This window comes from Salvia splendens, chromosome 19, assembly GCF_004379255.2.
Source record: "Salvia splendens isolate huo1 chromosome 19, SspV2, whole genome shotgun sequence".
Lineage (NCBI taxonomy): Eukaryota > Viridiplantae > Streptophyta > Magnoliopsida > Lamiales > Lamiaceae > Salvia > Salvia splendens.
The window spans coordinates 15,374,302-15,398,198 of record NC_056050.1 but is presented as its reverse complement, the minus strand read 5'-3'; the positions used below and the strand labels follow the sequence as shown (position 1 = coordinate 15,398,198).

The following is a 23,897-nucleotide window of genomic DNA, read 5'->3' as shown; positions in this document are numbered from 1 at the left end:
AACAAGGTGGCGGACCATTTGAGTAGAATAGTGCAAGAGGGAAACAGCGAAGAAGTGTACGACAAGTTTCCAGAAGAGCATTTATGTGAGGTAAATTTTGAGGCCGGGAAGATTGACTGGGAAGAAGTGATGAAGCTTACTGGCCAGTACAATACTGAAAAAGGAAAAGAAAAGGTAGGACAAGAGCCGTGGTATGCAGACCTGGCCAACTACCTAGTGACTGGAGAACTTCCAGAGGTGCCAAGTATTACCAAGGCCCAGAGAATGAAAATCAGGAGTGAGGCAAAATACTACTTTTGGGACGACCCCTATCTGTGGAGAGTAGGATCCGATCAAGTGATAAGGAGGTGCGTTCCTGACTGGGAGCAAAGGGACGTTGTGACACATTGCCACTCTTTGGCATGTGGAGGACACTTCAGTCCTAAGAAGACGGCAAGGAAGATTCTGGACAGCGGCTTTTATTGGCCAACGTTCAACAAGGATGTGTATGAGTTCTGCAGAACTTGTGAGTGCTGTCAACTGACCAGAGGAATATCTGCCCGAGATGAAATGCCGCAGGTACCCGTCATTGTTTGTGAGTTGTTCGACATATGGGAAATGGATTTCATGGGTCCGTTTCCTTCGTCCTATGGCAATTTGTACATTTTAGTTGCAGTGGATTACGTCTCCAAATGGGTGGAGGCCAAGACCACAAGCACGTGTGAAGCAAGGGAGGTGGCCAAGTTCCTAAAGAGTCATATCTTCAGCCGGTTCGGAGTACCAAGAGCGATCATATCGGACCAAGGTACACATTTCTATAATCGCACAATTGAAGCATTAATGAAAAAATACGGCGTACACCACAGACTATCAAGCCCCTACCATCCGCAAGCTAACGGTCAAACGGAGATTTCTAACCGCGAGATAAAGAAGATCTTGGAGAAGACTGTAAATCCTTCTAGGAAGGATTCGAGTGCAAGGGTAGAGGATGCTCTATGGGCATATCGTACAGCCTACAAGACCCCCATGGGAATGTCCCCATACCGGATCGTTTTCGGGAAGATGTGCCTTTTACCAGTTGGAATTGAACACAGGGCATACTGAGCAGTACAGAAAGTGAATATGGATGCTACAGCCTGTGGAGAAGAAAGGAAGCTGCAGCTGCAGGAGCTTGAGGAACTTAGATTGGAGTCGTTTGATTCAGCTATGTGGTACAAGGAGCGAACCAAATTGTGGCACGACCGGAATCTGAGGACCAAGGATCTCCATATTGGGCAGAAAGTACTACTCTTCCAGTCGAGGCTGAAGCTCATGCCTGGGAAGCTCAAGTCGAAATGGACAGGGCCTTATGTCATCACCTCACTCCGTTCCAATGGACCAGTGGAAATTTCAGGGAGTTTTCCTAACTCTGAACCTTTCATAGTAAATGGACATAGGCTAAAAATATTTAGGGAGAATAGTGAGGTGGGTGTAGTGGATGAAATTCTACTGCAACCACTTACTACGGTTGTCTACTGATCAGTAAGATAGAAATTTGGAGTTCCACGTGGCTAGTTTCTTTTCTGAAAATAGTTTGCATATAGTGGCCAAGTAGAATTCCAAATTGCCTAAGGAAGATGTAAATATTGTAAATACGTAGTTAATCTCTGCATGCAAGATAATTTCTAAAAAAAATCCAAAAAATTTTCGGGCCTTAATTTTAATTTGGAATATGTATTGAAAAAAATTGCCTATCTGGTGCTATTTCAGATTTTATTTAAGGGCCCTTTTGATTTATTTTCCTTATTAGGTAAGTATAGGGGGGATTATGGAGGGGACGAAAATTTGAATTAAAGTTGGTGCAGCTTTTGCAGGGTGGCAGCGGCTGGGAGTGGTGCGTGAGCAGAGAGAAGGGACACACTTACCAATCAGAGGCCAGCAATCTCAACCGCCTCCCATCTGAAGCGTCGCGACCGGCAACCCCTGATAACCGGTTACAACCACCTGCAACTGCTCTCTCTCATCCAAATTAAACTCACCGTCCCAACCCTTTTCCCTCACAAACCCTCATTTACACTTTCTCTCCCAAAAGTTTCTTTCCCATTTCCACCAGTTCAAACCCTACTTTGCACCACCATATCATAAATTTCCGATCATGGGGAAGAAAGCGTTCGCCAAGAAAATCAAACCTCGCCGCCAAGAAACTCCGAAGGCACAACCACAGCCAAATCCACCACCACCGGCACCGACCGCTCAGCCGCCACCCATGATTTCCATGGATGCCATGATGGCATTTCTTCGCCAACAAGACCCGACAAGGGACTAGACGACAGCGCTGACCAGTTTCGGCCAAATGGGGGGCGTAGGAACCCCGCCCAGTGAAATTCTGCCTGCGCCGGTCAGCCATACAGCAGTACATTCAGAGGAGGGAACTCCATCGGCGACCGCGTCATCGGAAACCTCAATACCCAATTCGGCGGAACTTGACGCTGTCACTGCCCATTACGACTCTAACCCTGAGGAGCGTGAGGCCAGAACGAGTCAGGAACAGGGAGACAAAGAAGGGAGCGGTGAGACAGAGAAGAAACCGATAGTAGAGCCGGTTCCTCAAGGAGTAGCAAGAGAGACCATAGATCTAAATGAGACGGCCAGGAAGCAGGGCCTTATAACGGATGAAGAATTTCAAGCGATTCTGGAAGGGGTATATCGGCAGGAAGAAGACTCTGCCAGGATGGTTGAGGGACCGGACCTCAAATCCGGGGTAGCAGAAGGAATGGTGGAAGACAAGTCAGAAATTCCCCAGCAAGAAAAAGGGGCAGTTGAGGAGCATACTGCTCAGAAGGAGACAGCGGAGAGTTTAGAGGAATCTGAACAAGTAGTACCACCCGTGATAAAACCAAAGGCAGTTAAGAGGAAGTTAGTGTTGAAGGGAGACCAGAAGGAGGTACAACCGAAGCCGCAAAGGGTATCACAGCGATGCCTGGGCAAATGGGCAGCTAGTAAGGCGAAGCCGAACACAGAGGCAGATCCCGTGGAGATCTTGAGTGAAGAAGAAAAGACCACTCCCACAAAACCTGGGGAGGAGCCTTTACCTGTTACCGACCTAGAGGATACTGCAATGGAAACCGGAGCGGTATCTCCAACACTGAGTGGCCAAGGTGAAGAGGCTGACGGGATGGCTGAGGGTCTGGACCTCGCATCCAGGTCAGTAGGCCACAAGGAGACCAGTCCTACTATCCAGGATCCACTTTCAACACAAGCTGAGAAGGAACCCGAAGAAGAGAAAGACAAAGATGACGGAGAGGAAGTTAGATACCGTGAAGAGAGAAAACGAAAGGGGAAGGTCCCTATGAAGAAGAAGCCCAGCAACAAGAAACCACCGTACAGTAAACACTAGCATAGTCATTACTGAGTCAGTTCAGCGAGTCCAGGAATACCGGAGGGAGCGAAGTGATAGCGAATACGCTGCCAGCGAGGAATCAGTCTCCGACAGCGATATCTCTTTGGAGGATGAGGAGTACGCAGAACAACGGCTTCAGAATGATCATCGAGAGTTAGTCCACCCACCGGTAGAGAGACTGAGGTACCGGCACTGGACAGTGGACCTTACTGATGATCTGGTGGAGGAGATGAAGCTTTTCGACTCGAAGGAGCTACAGAAAGCTTTCGATAGCAAGGATGAAGGGAGTAAGCAGGTGAAGAGCGGAAAGGTACTTCACATTCCTTCTTTAGATGAGTTAGGTGCCCGCGAGCAGTTTCTATCTTATTTGCACGCGTTAGGATTCGAATGGTTGTTGGAGAATGGGGATCCGAGTGTCCCGGTTAGATTAGCGAAGGAGTTTTTCACGACCTTTAGGTTTAAGGTCACCACTGATCTAGATGAGGAATGTATCAGTTTTAGGCTGTTTGGCGGAGAGATACAGATGAGCTGATTGAGTGGATCGTGCGTCTGGGAATGTGCAGTTTAGAGGAGGCCATAGGGCCTGAGTGGAGAAGTAGGGAGCGGGGAATTCCCCGCAGACATGTGGAATTTGAGCCCGAAGAAGCCTGGGAGGAACTTACTCACCCTGATGCAGGGCAATTCCAGTCCACTATTTCCCGCTCCGTTCATTTCAACAACCCTATTCTGCGTCTTGTACAGCTTTAACTGGATTTCAATTTATTGGGGCAGTCGAACTCCGCTGTTAGGACATCGATGACGGAGTTATATCTTCTCTGGTGCGCCAAACAGGGAAGGAAGTTGCATCTGGGTTTTTGGACCACCTACCAATGCCATCTAATTGCCACCCACCCAGTGAGGAACCTCACTCTCTGCCATGTCTTGGGAGTGTTCGTCAGAAACAACATCATCATCACGGAGGCCGAAGATTTATCCGACCAGATCATGGTGGATCCTCCTGGTGTTTTTGATACACCTTTGTTCGTCCGAACGAACACCGTTTACATGAGGCAGGGCGCACCCCAATTCTACGCAATGGGAGAAGAAGCTATACCGACTGGGAGATCAGCAGCAGCCCGGGAGGGATCAACACAAGATCAGGAGCAGAGACAGGAAAAGCTAGAGAAGGCTGTGGACGAGATAGCGGAGGAAAACAGACAGATGAGATCAGAAATGACACGGTTAGCATCAGTAATGGAAGGGATCCTGAAGGAGTCTGCAGGACAGACGAGGCAGAGTCAGAAGCAAGAAGCTTTGGAGACGATTGTTACCAGGCTTAGAGAGGAGAACCAGCGGTTGATAACTGAGATGAACAGGATGGCATTTGTGATAGATGAGATATTGGAGGAAGTAACCAGCCAGAGGAAGGAAGAAGCTACAAGAGACAGGGGCCATGAAGCCCAACATCCCGGACCAAGTGTACCAGTAGAACCCGAGACAGAGAGTGCAGAGGCCGAGGAGCCGGCGGACGTAGATAAGGAGCAAGCTGGGACCGAGAAGGAACAATCTCCTGCACCACCTGCCCCGTGAAGGAGCAGGCGACACAAATAGACCACACCCCCGACCACAAGTTAGTTTTTTCTTTAGTTTTTCGTATTTTTATTGTTTTTTGTGCTTTTAGGTAGTATAATTTCTGTTTGTGCGCAAACCCCATTCATAACACTTAGCCTATTTTATAGTCTAAGTGTGAGAAGTTAAGGGTTTGTCTTTTTGGCGCATGTGTTTGTGTTTTCTGTTTTCTTTTTCGTAAGCATGTTGGCTCACACTTAGCCCATTGCATGGCCTAAGTGTGAGGAGTTTTGTATATATGTGTGTTTTGTTTGTTGGTTTCTGTTTAGGTTTTCAAACTCTCCCACTTAGCCCATTCCATAGTCTAAGTGTGAGAAGTTTTAGTTTTAATATGTTGTTTTTGTCTGTTTGTCTATGTGTCCATCATACTGGCCATTACCTTTTCCACTTCACAGCCCTATCTGAGGGCAGACACTTGTGAAGTGGGAGGGGGGATGCAATGACCAGTATGATGAATGTGTATATGTGTGGTCTGTGTTTGTGCTTGTGTTAGTGTCCTGTTAGGTATAGTTTTTTTATTTTGTGTGTTGATTGGGCTTAAAAATCAACTGTCTTGAGCTGACGGTGAGGGGAATTGAGGGAAATAAGACATGCTGGAAAACAGAAACCACCCCCCTTAGTACCTCCTAGCCAGGATAGATGATGTGAGTATGAGAGAAAAGCCCATACTTAGAGCCAAACACGAAAGCCCTCTTAAAATGTGAGTTATAAGCTTTAAGTGGAACCACTTTCCACATGTTTAGAAAAGAAAAGAGCGGCTGCCACAAATTGCCTAGGGTGAAGTGACTGCGTGTAGCAACACTGAAGGCAGTAGGAACCCTCCCCCCCCAAAAAAAAATCCACCTTTAGAACCTCTTTTCTAACTCTTTATACCCAGATAAATACCCCTAGCCACTGGGACTGTGTGTGTACAAGGCATGAAGCGAATGAAGCTTACTGGCTAGAAGGGTGTACAAGAAAGCAGAATCCAGCTGGACAAGAAAGTTTGGAAGAAAATCGGCCAGTGAGTCATCCCAGACCCAAAAAGAAGGTATAAGGGTGGCGAAGCCACGGGGGAAAAAGAAAAAAAAAAGAAAGAATATGAAGAAAATGGTCCAAAAAAAAACTCGGCCACAAAAAATTGAAGAAGGAATAAGGGTGGCGAAGCCACAAGAAGCTACTGACCAGTTGGAGATCATAGCCAGAAGCGCCAGCCAAGAGAAACGACAACCAAGAGCCCAAATGCACACAGTTCCTCCACCTCAATGAAGCAGAAATTTGAACCTAGAGCCTTAGGAACATCCACCCCAAAACATTACAAGCCAATAGCCCATTTACAAGCGTTTAAGTCCTTCAGTCGCTGCACGTGAGATCTAAGTCCGAAGCATTTTGCGGTCCAGCAATTAGAGAGAACAGTCCTAATACTCCTGGTAAGGTATGAGTGACTGAGTGAACCTAGTGTTCGGCCGAGAGTGTGGGCGATCTTGACAAGCGGATGTACTGACTGGGAAACAAAAAGGGGGCGGCAGAAGTTCAAGGCTGTCTAAGGCAGGATTGCACCTGATCCCGAGGGGAGGGATGGTTGAAAATATAGCCCGATCTTTGTGTTTTAGTCTTTTTATGTTTGTTTGTGTGTTTTTTTCTATGTTTGTTCAAGTGTTTTTCTTTGCGTCGTAGTATAGAGTCTAGTTTAGGTAGAGTCGGTCAGGGGAGTAACCAGGCTAGAATTCGACTTATTTCTTTTTTTTGTTTGTTCTTCACGCTTAAGGACAAGCATGTGGTAAGTGTGAGCAGTTTGATAAGTCGTATTCTAGGCCTTGGTTACTGGTCAGTATGATGTGCATATTTGAACTTTATCTGCAAAACAAGTTGCTTAAGCGTGCAGGTTGAGTGTTCTAGCCAGTAGGCAAAGCTTCAGATACTTCAGGTGAAAAGGGCGTCAGGACGATTATGTACTGACCAGTATACATGCAAAAATGGCTCAAGATTAAGGGCAAAGAAGTCATCTCACCACAAGGTTTTACCCTAAAATCAAGGGTAAGCCTCCCTATAAAAGGAAGCCGCTTGGAGAGAGAAATGAGACATCTATTTTTTTCATCATCATCACTCTTAGGTAGAATTCTCTCGGTAGTTCAGTCCTTCAGCCCAGTCCAGAGTCTCGTTCCTCGCCACTGCCATGGTCACTTCAAGATCAAGAAGTTCCCAGAGTTCCAGACGTTCTCATCCAGTCAGCAAGATCGTAGTTAGAAGCTCCATCACCCGACGTGGCAAAACACTTTTATTTCGCTTTCGTAGTTAAATTGCTTGTTTTTCCTTACGCTGGATCTTTGTTTGGTTTTGAATTTCACTTCCTAGAAGTACTTTGTTTGAAGATCCAAACATGTTTTATGCTATGAAGTTGTTTTCTGTTCAGTTTACTTCGCCGATCTCTTTTCCTTCTGCCTAGTTAGCTTAGATCTAGAGTTTCTGGTCGTTTTGAGTATCGAATCGTGTGTTTCCAGTTAGTAGTTTATTTCTTCGAGTTAGCATAATCTGCTTACTTTCATTTCATAGAGGTTGTTTCATGAAAGGTGCAGTTATGTGTTTCCTGTTTTCTTCCATGCTGATCAGTAGGCGGGATTTCAGTTTCGATGTTTGATTTTCGATTTGGATTTTTTTTATTGTAGATCTGTGTTCGTGAGTTATTAATCTGTGTTTTTGTGGTGCTGAATCTGGTTTGTTTTTTCTGATTTTAGTTTGTGTTTGTTGAAGAAGATGATGTCCATATCCAAGTTTGGGACCACTTTGCTTTTTAGACGCTTTTTGCTTTTTGTCCTTCACCTTTAGTACACCCTGCAGATCTGTCAGCCTAGTCACCACAACTACCACTTATTCTCTGCTTTTCTGTTTAGCCTTTTATAGAAACCTAGTACTTTCCGCATATTTTCTGTTACACCGCATCCACCATAATTCCACGTACACCACTACATGTCGACCACCATTCACCCTTCCTAGTCAGTAGGACACCATCTTAATTTCTCGTCTAGGTAGAGACTCAACCCAAGCGTGGTAGCTAACCAAACCATCCAAAATATCACCGCAATCTGTCCAACCGTCACCATCTCTGTGGGATTCGACCCCTACCTTCACTATACTACCAAGTAGAAGAGGGTTGAGGATTCTTTGAAAGCAGGTTCTAGGCTAGCGGGGATTCTTATACTGATCAGTAGGATAGATCCTTGCTTGAGCAACACCTACGCAAATCATGCTCTTTCAGTGAGTGATGAGCAGAGGGATCTATTGTTGTTGGATTGGGTTAAATTTTTGTATGAAGAACCTTTGGTGTGTTAGCTAATTACCGACAAAATTTTAACCAAAAACAACCCGGTTTGCCTATAATTCTGATCAATTATATACATATACCGTATTTTTGCATAGCTGGGGAAAAGGGTAAAATCATACACTGTTACAAAATCTGAATGTTGGGACTTACTTTACCCTTGAAATACACTTGATATTGAGTCTCTCTACAAAGTTTCATCCGTTTTGGGGTTGGGTAGCTATATATAAAAAAATTCCCAAAATCAGTCAATGCTTATTACTTTTTCGGCTCTCATATATGCATTGTGTGTGTTGCTCTAAGTCTTGAACCTTATCTTCAACTTGCTTAGTATGTTTGTTTTTTAATGACTATACTACTTGCTTCACAAGGTTGAGAGGTATACCTTAATTGATCATGCATATGCATCTATAGTTAGGAGTTGGAGCTTGCGAGTGTGAGTGAACCCACCTCTCATGATATTCTAAGCCTTTGTCGAGAGATATTGGGGAGTGTTTTGTGGTGGGTTTGAGACATTGTGGTTGAGTTCATCTTCTTAAATTCTCTTTTCTTTTATTACTAACCTCTAGGACTACTTCCTAGTGTGCGTTTTATTTGTAGGTACTTATTCTATGCCTCCTCGAACCCGGTCCAACAAGATGGGGGACATCCATGAGGATGGAGGTGATAGAGGGGGAGCTCGAGTGATGTCGTGCCCGGAAGTGACTACATGGGAACAATAGTGAAGATGATGGCGGAACTCAAGGGCGAGCTCAAAGAGGTCCAAGCCCGGGTGGATGCAAGTCTCAATGCACACTATGAGGATTTAAATATGATCCGTGAGGAGATGATGGAGGGGCAAACACGCACTGATGTCAATCACAATGTTCTCTTCCAAGAGCTCAACACATTGAAAGCGGATCATCCATCAAGGACCCCTACTCCAAGAAGTGGATCTATACATGTTCACGTGCCGGAGGGGCACAATGGGGGAGAAGGGAATTATGGGTGGCCATATGTTGTTGAGGAACATGGTTGGGGAAATCGTTTCGGGAATGGATATGGGGAACATGAATATGTTAGGGGAGGGAATCACCATAGGAGGAACCATGGGGGGAACGATTGGCGTAGGAGGGGTGAACAATTTGGGAGAGATCCGAGACCGAGGTTTGATGACCCTTCTAAAGCCATCAAGTACACCTTCCCCGAGTTTCATGCCAAGTTTGATCTGGACTCCTACTTGGAGTGGGAATCTCAAGTGAGCAAGATCTTTGCACTCCACAATTTTTCTGAGTTTGACAAGGTGAAGATAGCTATTGCCGAGTTCCACGGGAATGCCAACACGTGGTGGAGTGATATGTTGCGAAGGAGAAGAATGAGAGGAGCGGGGGAAGTGAACTCTTGGGAGGAGTTGTGTGAACTTTTGAGGGCTACCTTTGTTCCGAAATCCTACTATCTTAAGCTCCGGGGAGAACTCCAAGATTTGAGGCAAGGAACGAACAGTGTAATGGATTATTATTATGATTTGCTATCCTTGATGAACAAGGTGGGAATAGAAGAGTCGGAGGCGGCCACTCAAGACCAGTTTATACATGGTTTGAACATTCATTTGAAGCATAAGGTACAAGTAGAAGCCTTAAGGGGGATCAACTTGAGTGAAGTAGTGGGGTTTGCCGAGACCTTTGAAAGACAAGGAAAAGAGTTGGCCCTTAGCAAAGCAAAATTGACCTCTAACCAACCCGGGGAGGCACGGGGACAAGCAAGTGGAGTGCTCCGCCCAAGAAACTAGAGGGCTCTCCTCCTATTCAAGGGTAGACTCCTTACAAGGCCTTACCGGGGCCCAAGCCAACAAAGTCATTCAGCCCGTGGAGGACAAAAATGTACAATGCTTCAAATGTAAGGGGTATGGACACTATGCGCGTGAGTGCCCTAACCAAAGGGTAATGGTGATTGGGCAAGAAGGAGGCATATATAGTGAGGATGAGGGAGATTGTGAACAAGAGGGAAAAGAGGAGTGTGTGGATCTGCATATGGCTTATTCTAGTGGAGAGAAGGAGAATGAGGTGAAAACATTAGTGGTGCTTAGGATGCTTCATGTCCAACAAGAGCTTGAGGAGCATAAGGAGCAAAGGTGCAATATCTTCCACATGAATTGTAAGGTGAAGGATAAAACTTGTTTGGTGATCATTGATGGTGGGAGTTGTGCTAATGTTGTGAGTGAGCAAATGGCTTGCCACGTCTTGTTGGGTAGGCCTTGGGAATTTGATAGGAAGGTCTACCAAAATGGGTTCACTAATGAGTATTTTTACATGCTCAATGGCTTGAAGATTAGATTGAAGCCTCTTTTTCTTAAAGATGTATTTGAAGCACACCAACATCTCCAAAGGGAAAGGGATAGAGAGAAAAGGCTAGTGAATGAGGGTGAGCTAAAAAAGCCAAGTGAGAGTGGGGGTGGTGAGAGCAAAAATGAAACACCCAAACGAGAAAAACCACAAGCAAAGAGGGAAAAGGTTGCTTGTTAGCTAGGATTTCTGACCTTGGGTGGGCTCTAAATAGCCGATCAACCATACTTCTCATGGTCCATAATGATTTATGTTTAAATGCTAACACTAACCCTTGTCCTTAAGTGATTGAAAGTGTTTTTCAAGGTTTCAAGGATGTCTTCCCGGATGAACTACCCGATGAGCTCCCACCATTGAAAGGTATTGAGCACCAAATTGACTTTGTGTCGGGCTCTTCTCTTCCCAACCAGGCGGCTTACAAGGCTAATCCCATGGAGACTCAAGAGTTATAAAGGCAAGTCGAGGGACTCCTTGCCAAAGATTTGATTCGAGAATCTCTCTCACCTTGTGTCGTTCCCGTGATTTTAGTCCCAAAGAAAGATGGTAGTTGGAGGATGTGTGTTGATTGTAGGGCCATAAACAAGATTACTATCAAGTATAGGTACCTCATACCTAGACTAGATGACATGCTTGAATACTTATGTGGCTCTACTTGTTTTTCTAAGATTGATTTGGCTAGTGGCTATCACCAAATTCGCATGAAACAAGGGGATGAGTGGAAAACCTCATTTAAAGCCAGGTTTGGCTTGTATGAACGGCTTGTGATGCCTTTTGGGTTGACCAATGACCCATCTACCTTCATGCGTTTGATGAATCATGTGCTCCGTCCCTTTATTGAAAATTTTGTGGTGGTGTATTTTGATGACATTTTGATTTATATAGTAAAAGTGTTGAGGAACATGCTAGTCATCTTAGGGATGTGCTTGAAGTGTTGTGATTGCATGCTTTGTATGTCAAATTGCCTAAATGCACTTTTTGTGTTGATGAAGTTGTGTTCCTTGGGTTTGTCGTGGGAAGGGAAGGTGTGAAGGTGGATGAGGAGAAAGTGAGGGAAATTAGGGAGTGGCCAAAACCCAAGAATGTAAGTGAGATTAGATCCTTCCATGGTCTAGCAAGTTTCTATAGGAGGTTTGTGAGGGATTTTTCTACTAAGGCCTCCCCTTTAAACCACCTTGTGAAGAAAAATGTAGAGTTTAAGTGGGGAGAGGAGCAAGAAAAAGCTTTTAACACCTTGAAAAATGATATTTCCCATGCTCTTTTGTTAGCTCTTCCCAACTTTGATAAAACCTTTGAGTTGGAGTGTGATGCTAGTGGGGTAGGAATTGGTGGAGTTCTCATGCAAGAAGGGAAACCCATAGCTTATTTTTCCGAGAAGCTTGGCCAAGCCCAATTGACTATCCTACCTATGCTAAAGAGTTGTATACCATTGTGAGGTGTCTTGAGAATTGGCAACACTACCTCATGCATAGAGAGTTTGTGATTCACACCGACCATGAGTCCATTAAGTTCCTAGGGGGACAACATAAGCTTGATAAGAGACATGCTAAGTGGAGTGCTTTTCTAGAAACCTTTCCTTATGTGATCAAGTATAAGAAGGGTAAGGAAAATGTGGTTGCCGATGCTCTTTCTAGGAAGCCTCATTTGCTTTTGTTGGACAATGTCTTAGATGAGAACCATGTTATGTGCTTGATGAAACAATTGCTTGTCATGTGTGCTTCCAAGTATGTGGGTTTTGAATTCATTAAAGATTTGTAAGAGCATGATCATGACTTTGCCACCATGTATGAAGCTTGTGAAAAAGGTTCCTTTGATAAGTAGTTTAGATTGGATAGATATTTGTATAGGGAAAACAAGCTTTGCATCCCTATTTGCTCTCTTCGTGACTTATTGATTAAGAAATCTCATTTGGGTGGATTGATGGGAAATTTTAGAGTGTTGAAAACTTTTGATATTTTGAGTGAGCATTTCTTTTGGCCTTGCACGAAGAGACATGTTAAGAGATTTTGTGGCCAATGTATAGAGTATAGTATAGGCAAGCTAAGTCTAAGTCTAGTAACTTTGGGCTTTATATTCCTTTGCCTCCACCTACACACCCTTGGGTAGATATCTCCATGGATTTTGGGCTAGGCCTACCCATGTCTTCTAGGAAGAATGATAGCATTTTTTTGGTGCTGGATAGATTTTCGAAGATGGCTCATTTTATTGCATGTAGGAAGACAAATGAAGCTAAATTCATTGCCAATTTATTCTTTAGGGAGGTAGTCAAGCTACATGGAATTCCAAAGACAATTGTGAGTGATCAGGATGTCAAATTTTTTAGTTTCTTTTAGAAGACTCTTTGGGGTATGTTGGACACTAAACTTCTTTTTTCTACTACCGCCCACCCCCAAACGGATGGTCAAACGACAGTAGTTAACCGGTCCTTGGGTGCTCTCCTTCGTGCCCTTGTTTTTGAGAATAAAGCTTCTTGGGAAGAGTGCTTACCCATTGTCGAGTTTGCCTATAGTAGGATCATGCATTCTACTACTTCTTTATCTCCTTCTGAAGTTGTATATGGTTTCAATCCTCTCACCCCGTTGGACTTGTCCACGGTATATTTGCCTTTGCCTTATTTGATGGATGTAGAACTTTCACGTGCAAGTGCAAGAGCGGATTTGCCCGAAGGGTGAACAAGTGGCTCGGCAAGTAAACAAGGGGCGCAAGAAGATGGTTTTCCAACCCGGGGATTGGGTATAGGTACACTTGAGGAAGATACGTTTTCCCGACAAGACCAAGGAGAAGCTTGCCCCGAGGGGAGATGGACCACTCCTTGTGTTGGAGCGCGTCAATGACAATGCCTATGTGATCGACTTGCCCGGTGAGTACAATGACAATGACAATTTGAGTCCTTTTGATTTTGTAGGAAGCCCGGATTTGAGGACAAATCCTTTCCAATAAGGGGAAGATGATACGACCCCACGTGACGGGTCCATGACAAGGTCCATGATGAGGCGGCAACGAGAGGGGCTTTCCATGATCATTCAAAAGGCCATGCGGAGGAGTCTTTGAAGACGGAGGGGCCAAGGCTTAGGATTGTGTTGGTGAATGAAGGCCGACCCGAGGGCGCACGGAACAGTGAGACAAAAGGAATGCCCGATCGGGTGTTTCGTCCTTGAAAATCGCCCGATCTGGCAGAGTGCTCCAGAAGGAACGCCTAGCCGGGCGTTTCTCACTCTGAAAAACGCCCGACTGGGCGAAACGGTGCTGCATTCCAGAAAGTTCGCCCGTTCGGGCGTTTCGCGCCTCTCAGAACGCCTGGCCGGGCATTTCTCTCGGACTTAGATTTTGTGGGCCATTTTCCTTGGTTTTTGAGCCTAAACTATAAATATCAAACTTTATCTTTTTATTCCTTAGATTTTGCTGAAATTAAGTGCTTGAGAGATTTGTTTCCTCTTGAAGAGGGTTTTATCCAATTCCTAATTTTAGGTTGCTTGATCATCAATTGATCCAATCAAGTATGATCAAGTAAAGGTATGCATCAAAGGTCTTGTGAATTCCTTTGAGTAGTGGAGCCATTAGTTGAATCTAGTATGTTGAAGATTACTTAGAGTGTTTTCTACATCAATGGATTTAGCTAATATCAAATTCACTTTTCTTCATCTTTTGTCTTCCATCAATTCCTTTTGGGTCTAGTTTTTGAAGGCTAGATCCACCTTATCCTTTATTATTTTTGTGTTTTTGTGTTGCAATTTGAAGATCAAACATCATCAAAGGGTATAAATCTTGGGATAATGAATCACAATCAATATGGATCCTTATCATTAGTAAATTTTTTTCAGTCATCTTTACCTACATACACATCATATATACGTATAATGTATATAATAATTTAAGCGTAATTTTTTGGAATGTCAATTGTGAAAATGACAACCGGCATATTCTAATAATTTGAATATACAGAAATAAGGGTATTAGCAATGGTGTCCCATCTCCGGAGCCCATCTCAGGACATATCTCCATTTTCCCCTGCCACGTCAGCAGGCCCATCTCAGAGCATATCTCCCTGCAATGAGAATCCATCTTAGAGCCTATCTCAGAGTCCATCTCATTTCCACATCATCACTATTTTTATATATTTCACTTTTAATTTTTGGTGTAAATTAAAGACAACATAATATATGGCAAAAAACAAATTTTATTTAAAAACAAAATAAAACTCAAATAAAACATCCTACATTGTAAAAACAAAAAAAAAACAAGATAACAATAAATAAAACATAAAAACAATAGAGGCACAACCTCAAACGCACTCAGGTTCCAGCTCGTTCTCCCCCGACACGACCCATTAACCCTATGAATTTGGGACAATCCTTCAGTTGCTGATATATTTCCCAGTACTTGAACCCACTCGCATTGCCATCGTAGAAATTGTGAAATTTAGCACACTCGTACACCAGGCGTTTCCAGTGCTTGCGTAGATCGTCGGGCTGGTGTGTCAGGGCCCCTGTGGGCTTTACTAGTTCGTATCTTTTCGTGATACGCCCTCAAAAACCGCCCTCGCGATTGTTGGCTACTATAGATTTTTGTCCAACAATGAGCAAGAGCAATCGACTCCTCTATGGAGTAGGTACTCCTCGTCCGCCCTGCCTCAGGCGCCTCCCCAACTGTCTCCTTCTTCTTCCCCTTCATGTTGGGCACCTCGTTGCTGAAGTTCATATCACCATGGAGAGAAGTAAAATTGAAATTGAGATTGGAAAGGGATGAATGTGAATTGATGGGGAATGAGGTATATATAGTGGATTAAAAATTGAATTAAATTAAAAAAAAGGGATATCGACTCCTCGATCGGCCTGAGCCCCGCAATGGAGACCCGTCGCAGATCCGATAAAGGCCAATATGAGAATCGGCTCAGCCAATGCATCGGCTGTTAGGCTGAGGCGATGGGGCATGGAGATAGGCCCTCTCTCCACAATAGTGACCTTTGAGAACCCATGTGGTGGCCGATTGCTCGGCCCTTGCGATCGGCCACCACTGCTAATGCTCTAAATGCATATATGTTGCACTATTATAAATTATACTAATACTCAAGTTCAGGGATTTGATATGCTACATCCTTACGTGAGCATTATCCTCTTTTCATGCTCGTTTAATGAGTTTTTTTGTTTTGTACTCTGTATATTTAGTTTGATCCTAATACAAAATGAATAACTCGATCATTGATTTTTATAATTTTTGTAAAGTTAAAATAATTTTTTTAATATATTAGTAGAATCAAGCTAAACATATAAAATAAAATAAAATAAATATTACTAAACGAGCATTAGGATAATGATCACATAAGATCCTATATACATAGAGTGTACGTAGCATATCATTTCTCATCATTTCTCATTAAGTTCAATATACTATATAATAATCTAAGTTCAATATAAGTGCGCTTTCGAATTTATACCTATTAAATAACAATGGTAACAATTTACATATAAGAAGGTTCGTAGCAACATGATAATATCCTAAAGTTCAATACATAATGTAAAATACGTTCATTGCATATAGTGAATTGTATTTTTATGTTCCAGTCAAACATTTTTACTCTATAATTGCTATGTCTTGTATGTGCACACGAATTGTAACTAAACTACACCATCCATTTTATATGTAGTGGACCATATTTGACCTTAATTAATGAATAATACTCCCATATAGTATATACATACATAAAACGTCCCATTTCTATTTATCAAACTTGACTTTAAAAAAAAATTAAAATCCTAACGAATTCGATGACAATTCTCACGCTTTCTTCATAGTTCTTGACTCCAGTTTGCATACGCTTCGCTTCGTTCGTTAGCTTCTAATCCTGCCGAAGGCACTGGACTCCATTCCTCAGCAAACAATGCAACTTCTTGTATAGGCCGTGGGTTGCAGACTTCGGTCCACTCCACCGTGGTTCTTCTCAAGCATTGTTTGGATTCAAAGCGAGGATAGCATCAATTACGAGTGACCAAATCCAAGCAGAACATATGTTTATTAGAATATAGGACAAAACAGATGCATTCATTGCATTTATAGTAACAGGCACTTAACACAGCATAGCAATTGAATAAACTTCTTAGCAATTTCCCTACATAAAGGGCAAGAGTATCATTTCACAATTTCCCTCAAATCTCACCAGATTTGAACTGGCAGGAAGCGTCCAGTCAGCGGCTCCCTCGTGTTGAGTTAGGCAAAGTTTGGACAGCAGCTAGGGGATTTACTTGGTATGAGAATGCAAGTTGCCACAGGTCCAAAAAAGCCTTCCTAAAAGAGAGAGCATGCTTAACAAGAAACCTGCATCAGCACAACAAGTCCTTACTAATAGTTAACTGAAGACTACGGTCATAGTATGATATATGTGATTAAACAGATTCTGTACAAAATTTAAGGAAAATAAAATATGCATCTCTTCTCTATTGTATCAACTGACGGAGATTGTAAAATTGCCCAAACATTCGCAAACAAATTCAGTTAGCACTACGAAAAACAAGGTTCCGTACAACTAGCTATAAGTCGAGAACAAGGAATACGAAAATACAATAATGTGAAGACCCAAAAAACTACAAATGTTTACACTTGAAAAACATCCAAGTTGTATAATATGCTGATTTTTCAAATTTATAGATATTACAGTCGATGTCAATGTATGGTTGAATCCTCAGTCAAGTAATGATTGCACAAATATGACTTTTAGTTGGGAGCAGTTATAAAGAGATTCCTTCGTTTCAATTGAAGCAGAATTAATTATACTGCCCTTCAAGACTATCACCTTTTTAGCTGTGAGCTAGAGAAAACTATGAAATGGATAGAGCAAGTATTGCAAAAGATTGCAACAGTCTGTCAGCGAGTTGATAACTATTGAAATAGAGAATCATGATAAGTAAAATCTAAAAATGATGCCAATGATTTCCACCAGTGAGGCCAAGAGTATTCTCACCTCTTCAACATGGCTTGCTTTTTTCTTGTGATGTAAAACATGATCAATAGCAGAGATGCCAACAGAAATTTCCCACTTGGTATTGATAATTGAACATTTCCTAACTTCACACTAAAAGTAGGAAACCACGAGAAATATGGAACTCTATTACGAGAAAGTTTCAGAATTTCCGCCTTTGCTGTATTATTTTGTTCGTGAGTAGGGAATCCTGGTGCATTATCTTTCTGATGTGCATTATATGGTGTTTGGTCTTTTAAGAATTCAGGTTTGTATATAGAAGTTTGAGATGAACTGGTAATGGAAGAACTCATTGATTGTAAGCGCCTCAGAAGAACCTGTGAGACAATAGCAGAAGCAATTATGTAACAGCAGAAAGTTTCTACTGAAATTACATAAATTAGTTACTTATGGATATTGTTCATGAGCAGCAATGTAAGTATATAGATCTAATAGAACAACCCAGACAAAATGAATATTAATTTCGAAAGAAGCCCCAGTATCAAATAACCCAAGGGATCCACACACACTCAGTCAGTGTGATTTGATCCAACAAATTGCATTTCATGGTATTTTAATCCGAGAGTTGAAAAATAGAACGATGACCACACCAACCATTATAGTGTTCGATACTGACTTCCCACAAAATCCTTAGCTTCTACTTGTCAGATATCCATTTTAAATTACAGAAAAATGGGCAAACAGTTTAAGATGATTCTTAACTTTAGTGAGGATGCCTTGTCTTACGCAAATATTTAAGAAGATATATAAATTTGACCAAGTTGTTATATACACGACCATTGGTCAATAGTAGTGATTGGTTGATGGAAAGGATGATGGCATAATGCATAACAAAGTCACTCTGAAGAGTTGTGAAATTAAAAATGACATAAGATATTGGACGCTATGGAATTAGAAAAAGGATAAGACATTTCTTATGTTACCTGACGCTTCTCAATGGGCAGAAGAACAGCCTTTTCTACCCAGGATATAGCCAGGTTTTTGTCTTTCAAAGTTGTAGCAAGAAGTGTCACAACATAGAGCTCGACAACTTCTAAATACATGTCAACGGTGATAAGAAATGGATAGTGAGATCCTCCTGTATCAGCTACCCTAGCTTCTTCACCTAAAAGAGGATGGTATTTGTCACCCACATAAGTCCAGCTGTTTACAAATTCCTCAAGATAACCTTGAGCAATAGTTGAGAGGCCATCTGACAATTGGAAGCACACCCTGTGGGGCAATAAAACAGTCACCCTTGCTGACATAATGACATTTAACATAAGATATCTGATGTAGCAGATGACGCACTTGAAAAAGGATAATGCATGATTAGGCTTCCCATCATAAAAACATATATATCTCTCAGATCGAACAACTGATATCTTCAGAATCACCACTTGCCTTCATTCTATACAACGAACATAGATTCCAGATGTATCAGAGTCAACTGTAAAGTCCCTATGGAAGACTAATTCTATCCGAAAACCACGAGATTCAGAAAATTGGAGAACTCAAACTAAGGGGTTTGGGAGGATAAGGAAATTCTCTAATTATCCTTCTCTTGACAAATGTATATATTTTATTTCCTTCAACACCACAATAAAAAACTGCTGCTATTGCATAAAACTAATAAGCACATTCACAAACATAGTGCTCATGTATTTCCATGCTCCCTTTTGTACTATAGATTATCCGTTGGCTTATCAGCTATAGAATTGCATTGGAGAAACATTTTTCCAAATAAGACAGAATCTCTAGTTAAGAAGTAAGAGGCTGTTTTATAAGCTGTTTAGGGGTCTTCAAAAATGTACGGGAAAATAAGCTTCTAAACCACAACAAGTAGAACCTAAAATTCAAATTAAATATTGCGGAAAACGTACCCCGTAACGAAAACCTGAACAGGAATGAGATTGAGTGAACCAAATAAGAGTTTGAAGTCCTTCAATATCTCCGACGTCCTGCAAATAACCTTGTCAATTGAAATATAAGCAGAAATAACAAACAGCAGAAATTAAAGAATTGACCTTGTCAATTGTTTCATGGATTGTACGAGAACCATGCCAGCTGATTCCAGCATATCAAATTCCGAAACCTGATTATTGATGAGCAGTTGTTTAAGAATAGAAGAAGACAACGAGGCCGCCTCATCGAACAAGCAGCAGACGAGGTAACTGCATACAAAATTACAGTAAATGTGAAGATGAATCCGGGAAATTTCATGAATAGCAGCAGTTGTTACTTTTCAGCGATGTCAATTTGTTCCCAGATTGACGACCTTTCATCCCTAATATCCATTTTCCCTTCCAATTCTTTCTCTGCTTCTCTGTCTGTATTTCTTATTTCGGTTCCAAATCCAAATAGGTCGAAAATTTGAAAAATACTTGCAATTTACATAATTTCTTCTCCCTTCAAAAAATAGTTATAGATGGACAATTCGTATTTTAATGGAAAACTAAAATATGAGAGAGAAAAGAAAATGAGCGAATAGAAGAATAGTGTTTTGTCAATAATTTAAGAGAAACATTTCATTACTTGAGATTACTTTTTAAGGATACACTAAAACAAAAAAAAATGAAAATATTTTTTATGGACTATAAAATAACTGTATTTGCCATGAAAATTAATTTCAATAGAAAAAATGTAAAATTGCTTCGTCCAGACTATGAAACTAGGTCCTCTAATCCTAAAAGCATCAACAACGGTGGTGGCCCAACCAGCATCCGTCCAGCGAGCAGGACACGTGGCGCGCGTGCCTTTGATTTTTTTTTTTATTAAAAATCAGTTTTTCATTAAAAAAACCGATTAAAAATAAAAAAAAATTCACTTCCCAAAAAAATATATCCGTTTATTACCGTTTTTTACCACTTTTTTATTTATTTTTTTATTTTTTTCCCCCAAAAATACACACTTTCATCTATAAATACCCCACTTTCACACCCAAAAATTCACATCAAACTACACAATTCTCATCTTCATTCTCCCATATCCATTTTCATCTTCATTCTCCCATATCCATTTTCATCTTCATTCTCTCATACCCTACAACATAACAATGTCCAGCCAAGACGATGACCACCCGCCCTCTCACGGTTGGAACCCCGAATGGTTCGGTTCACAACCGTTTCCTAGTCCGGAAATGGAATATTCGGCTTCTCCTCAAACCCAAGATTCGGGCGTTCCGGGTGGCTACCGGCCATACCTATTCGACGACCAAGGTGCCTCCGAAGGGCGATACGGGTGGACACCGGAACCTAGGCCGACCGCCCCCTCTCAAACTCCGCCTCCTCCTACTTGCGGTGTCCGCACACCGTACACTCCTGCGGAGATGGATAAATTGTTCAAGGCGTACTTGGAAATCTCCGAAGATGCGGTGGTTGGCACGAACCAATCCGGCGATCACTTTTGGTGGCGCGTCTCTCGCCGGTACAATGAAAATCGGCCGCCGGGAACGATCGAAGGCAATGAGAGTATGGTGCGCAACTCCATCAGCCGAGCCAACGAAGAAATTGGCAAGTTCAATGGCTATTTCCTCCAGGAGATGCGGAATGCCGGGAGCGGCCGGAGCAGGGTCGACATCATCACTGCCGCGCTGAGCACCTACCAATCCATGAACGGCAAGTCGCCGAAGCTAACTTGGGTAGCCCCGACGCCGGACCAAGTGGTTCCCGACGCCGACCGCAAGGAAGGAAGAAGGCGGCGGCCGATCGCCGTCGCGCCACGACTCCATCTGCTCCCGAACCCGCTCCCTATGCGCCACCTCCACCCCCGAACAACTCGCTGTGGATGCTCTTAGACCAACTCAATATGGCCAATAGGTCAACTATGACCCCCACGCAACTTCAAACGCACGAGACCATGATATTGGGTCTCCAAAAACAATTGGGGTTAGTGTCGTCGGATGAGTAGTCTTCCTCGAGTAATATTAGCCAATAATTATGTAATTTTTAATTTTTAGGAGTTTAATTATGTAATTTTTAATTTTTAGTATTTTAATTATGTAATTTTTAATTTTTAGGATTTTAATTATGTCTTTTTTATTTTATTTGTAATTTGTAATATATTTATAAGATAGCTATGAAATTTTGTTAGTGGTGTGCAACCTTCCCTAGAAGGAGTATCAAAACAGAAACGAAATTCCTAGATGCTAATATTTATGGTTAAAGCTTAGGCAATATTTGGCGGCCATGCCACCTTAGTGGTCTCTGGATTATTCGTCGATATTGTGACCAGGAAATTGTTGGAATCCGAATTTGTATGACCTCCCTAGAGGCGTACTTATTTTGGTTTTGATAGTTGTGAGATACATACATTGTTTTGTGGTTGTTTGCAATTATGTATCAAGCATAGTATGTGATAAATAGTTTTATTTCTTCTCAGCCAAATTCTTAATAATGTCTGCGAACCTTAAAGAAATCAAACTCGAAGGCCAAAATTATGTAGACTGGAAATATTAAATGGATAAGATTCTCATTGCTGAAAACTTAAAGTTTGTACTCACTAATTCATGTCCTCCATTTCCTCGACAAAAATCTACAAAGAAAGTTTGAGAATGCATTTTATGCATGTACTCGATAAGTTCTTTGAGGAAGAAGGTCAAACTACTTTCTTTTAAGTAGTGAGACAAGTCTTGGTTTATACCGATGATAAAGGAATATCCAATGAGGATGTTGTCCAGATTCTATTGAAACATCCAAAAGAGATAGAAAGTTTTGATGAATCTTCTGATTCAGTTACTCAAATAGTTTCTACACTCAGTTCATCGCCAAATGTAATAGGAAGTGATTATATCAAGGTTGTTACTGAAAAGTTGGAAACCTTTGGCATTATATTCACTTTATTACTATTGGAGAAAGATAACATGATACTTGACGAATTCATTAAGGTTGTATCTTTCCTATGTCTTAGTTCAATCGAAAAGAAGACTAGCAATGGAAAGAGGGAAGAGCTGAAATGTCATCAATGCCTGCTGAAAGCAAGAAAGGCAAGAAAAATTTGGTGAAAAGGCAAAGAGAAGATGCATTGTAAGTCGGATTGACATCTTATATAGAAGGACAATGGCTTAGATAACAATGCAACTTCTAAAGGAGAGATCTACATCCAGTTGGGCAGTTGTTGCACTGTGAGCTATTTATTTATGCTCACTTTATTATTTTGTTTTGATGTTAGAGATTTTGTTTTATTGGTACAGTCTTGTTTATAATGAATTTATATTCAGTTTCTAAACTCATTTATGATTCTACGAAGTTCAATTTCATTTTATAAAGCTTGCATTATTGAGAAATGTGGATCGAATATCTATCATAGTACCATAGAAAAACAAATTATACATCATAGTATCTAAACAATATAATTGCAAAAGGATTGAGTTTAACACGACAGTTCAACTTCTTAAACAATGAATGATAAAATATTTATGGTACTTAAACATAAGGCCAAGAAAATACTTAGTAATTGTTCAAACTAATTTTGTCTAACTCAAGTGACTATCAAGATTTTAACAAACTTGTTTGTTAAATAGCTTAAAGGTCGAGTAAGTCTGGTTGATGCACTATAAGTTAGAATCCTTTGGTGGTTCAAGGGATTCAGAATACTTATAGAGATGCAACATAGAAAGACTAGTAAGTCTCAATGGTTTACACCATAGGAGACGAGCAAACGAGTTAAGATCAGTAGTGGGAGTTAAATCCTAGTTGACTACTCCAAGCATTCTTCTAAAGAATGAGATAGTCATATAAGAAGATATTGAAGTCTCTCGAAGACAAGTTCGATAAGTGAACAGTTTTACTCAATAACACCTTATCATTGATGGGATATACGTTGGAAACAATGAGTTATACCTTAAAAAATTACCATAACATCAGTACCTTCTACACCACGCGAGTTGTGGACTAGATGCAAGTCTAGTCCAGCAATCACAAGGTGTGGAGTTATTCCAACACATGTTTTGGAAAAGGTATCCAAGTAATTGGAGTTGTGTACTGAGGTATGTTTTAAGGTTGTCCCAAATGATAGAAAAGGTACTGGTTCTAACAAACATGATAATTCTCAATATAATGAGAATATCTATTTTCCATCTTAACCAAGAAGTCATACCATTAGAAACTTATTCACTAAGAAAATCAACGTTTGTACCTAAGATTGTAAGAGTCGTGTCGTAGTGGGAGCGTTCTTTGCGAACATAATAAGTTCATGGGTCGAAAAGAGTCTTAAGACTTAGTCTTAGATCAACTTGAACATAATCCTTGTAACTAAAAGAACACAATGACTTATTCGGATAATCATTCTTGATAAGATGATAGATTCTGAATAACAATCTTAAATAGACAAGAATGTTTGCAAGACTTGCGATACTACCCATAG

The 23,897-nt window shown here is 41.5% G+C and overlaps 1 protein-coding gene across 3 annotated transcripts; it reads right to left on the bottom strand.

Moving 5' to 3' along the window:
• Nucleotides 1–16,214: 16,214 nt before the first annotated feature.
• On the bottom strand, nucleotides 16,215–20,024 carry LOC121778411 (protein APEM9-like). 3 transcript variants are annotated; one of them, XM_042175763.1, is made up of 7 exons: nucleotides 19,777–20,024; nucleotides 19,562–19,708; nucleotides 19,418–19,495; nucleotides 18,479–18,767; nucleotides 17,538–17,872; nucleotides 16,737–16,894; nucleotides 16,215–16,516 (listed from the first exon to the last, which is right to left on the bottom strand). In XM_042175763.1, exons 1-6 carry the CDS (start codon nucleotides 19,830–19,832, stop codon nucleotides 16,765–16,767), a joined length of 1,035 nt encoding a protein of 344 aa, XP_042031697.1. In that variant the 5' UTR covers nucleotides 19,833–20,024; the 3' UTR covers nucleotides 16,215–16,516; nucleotides 16,737–16,764. The 3 variants fall into 3 exon arrangements, with proteins under 3 accessions (XP_042031697.1, XP_042031696.1, XP_042031698.1); XM_042175762.1 differs by having other exon boundaries at nucleotides 16,215–16,894; nucleotides 19,777–20,023; XM_042175764.1 differs by having other exon boundaries at nucleotides 16,215–16,894; nucleotides 19,813–20,023.
• Nucleotides 20,025–23,897: the final 3,873 nt, after the last annotated feature.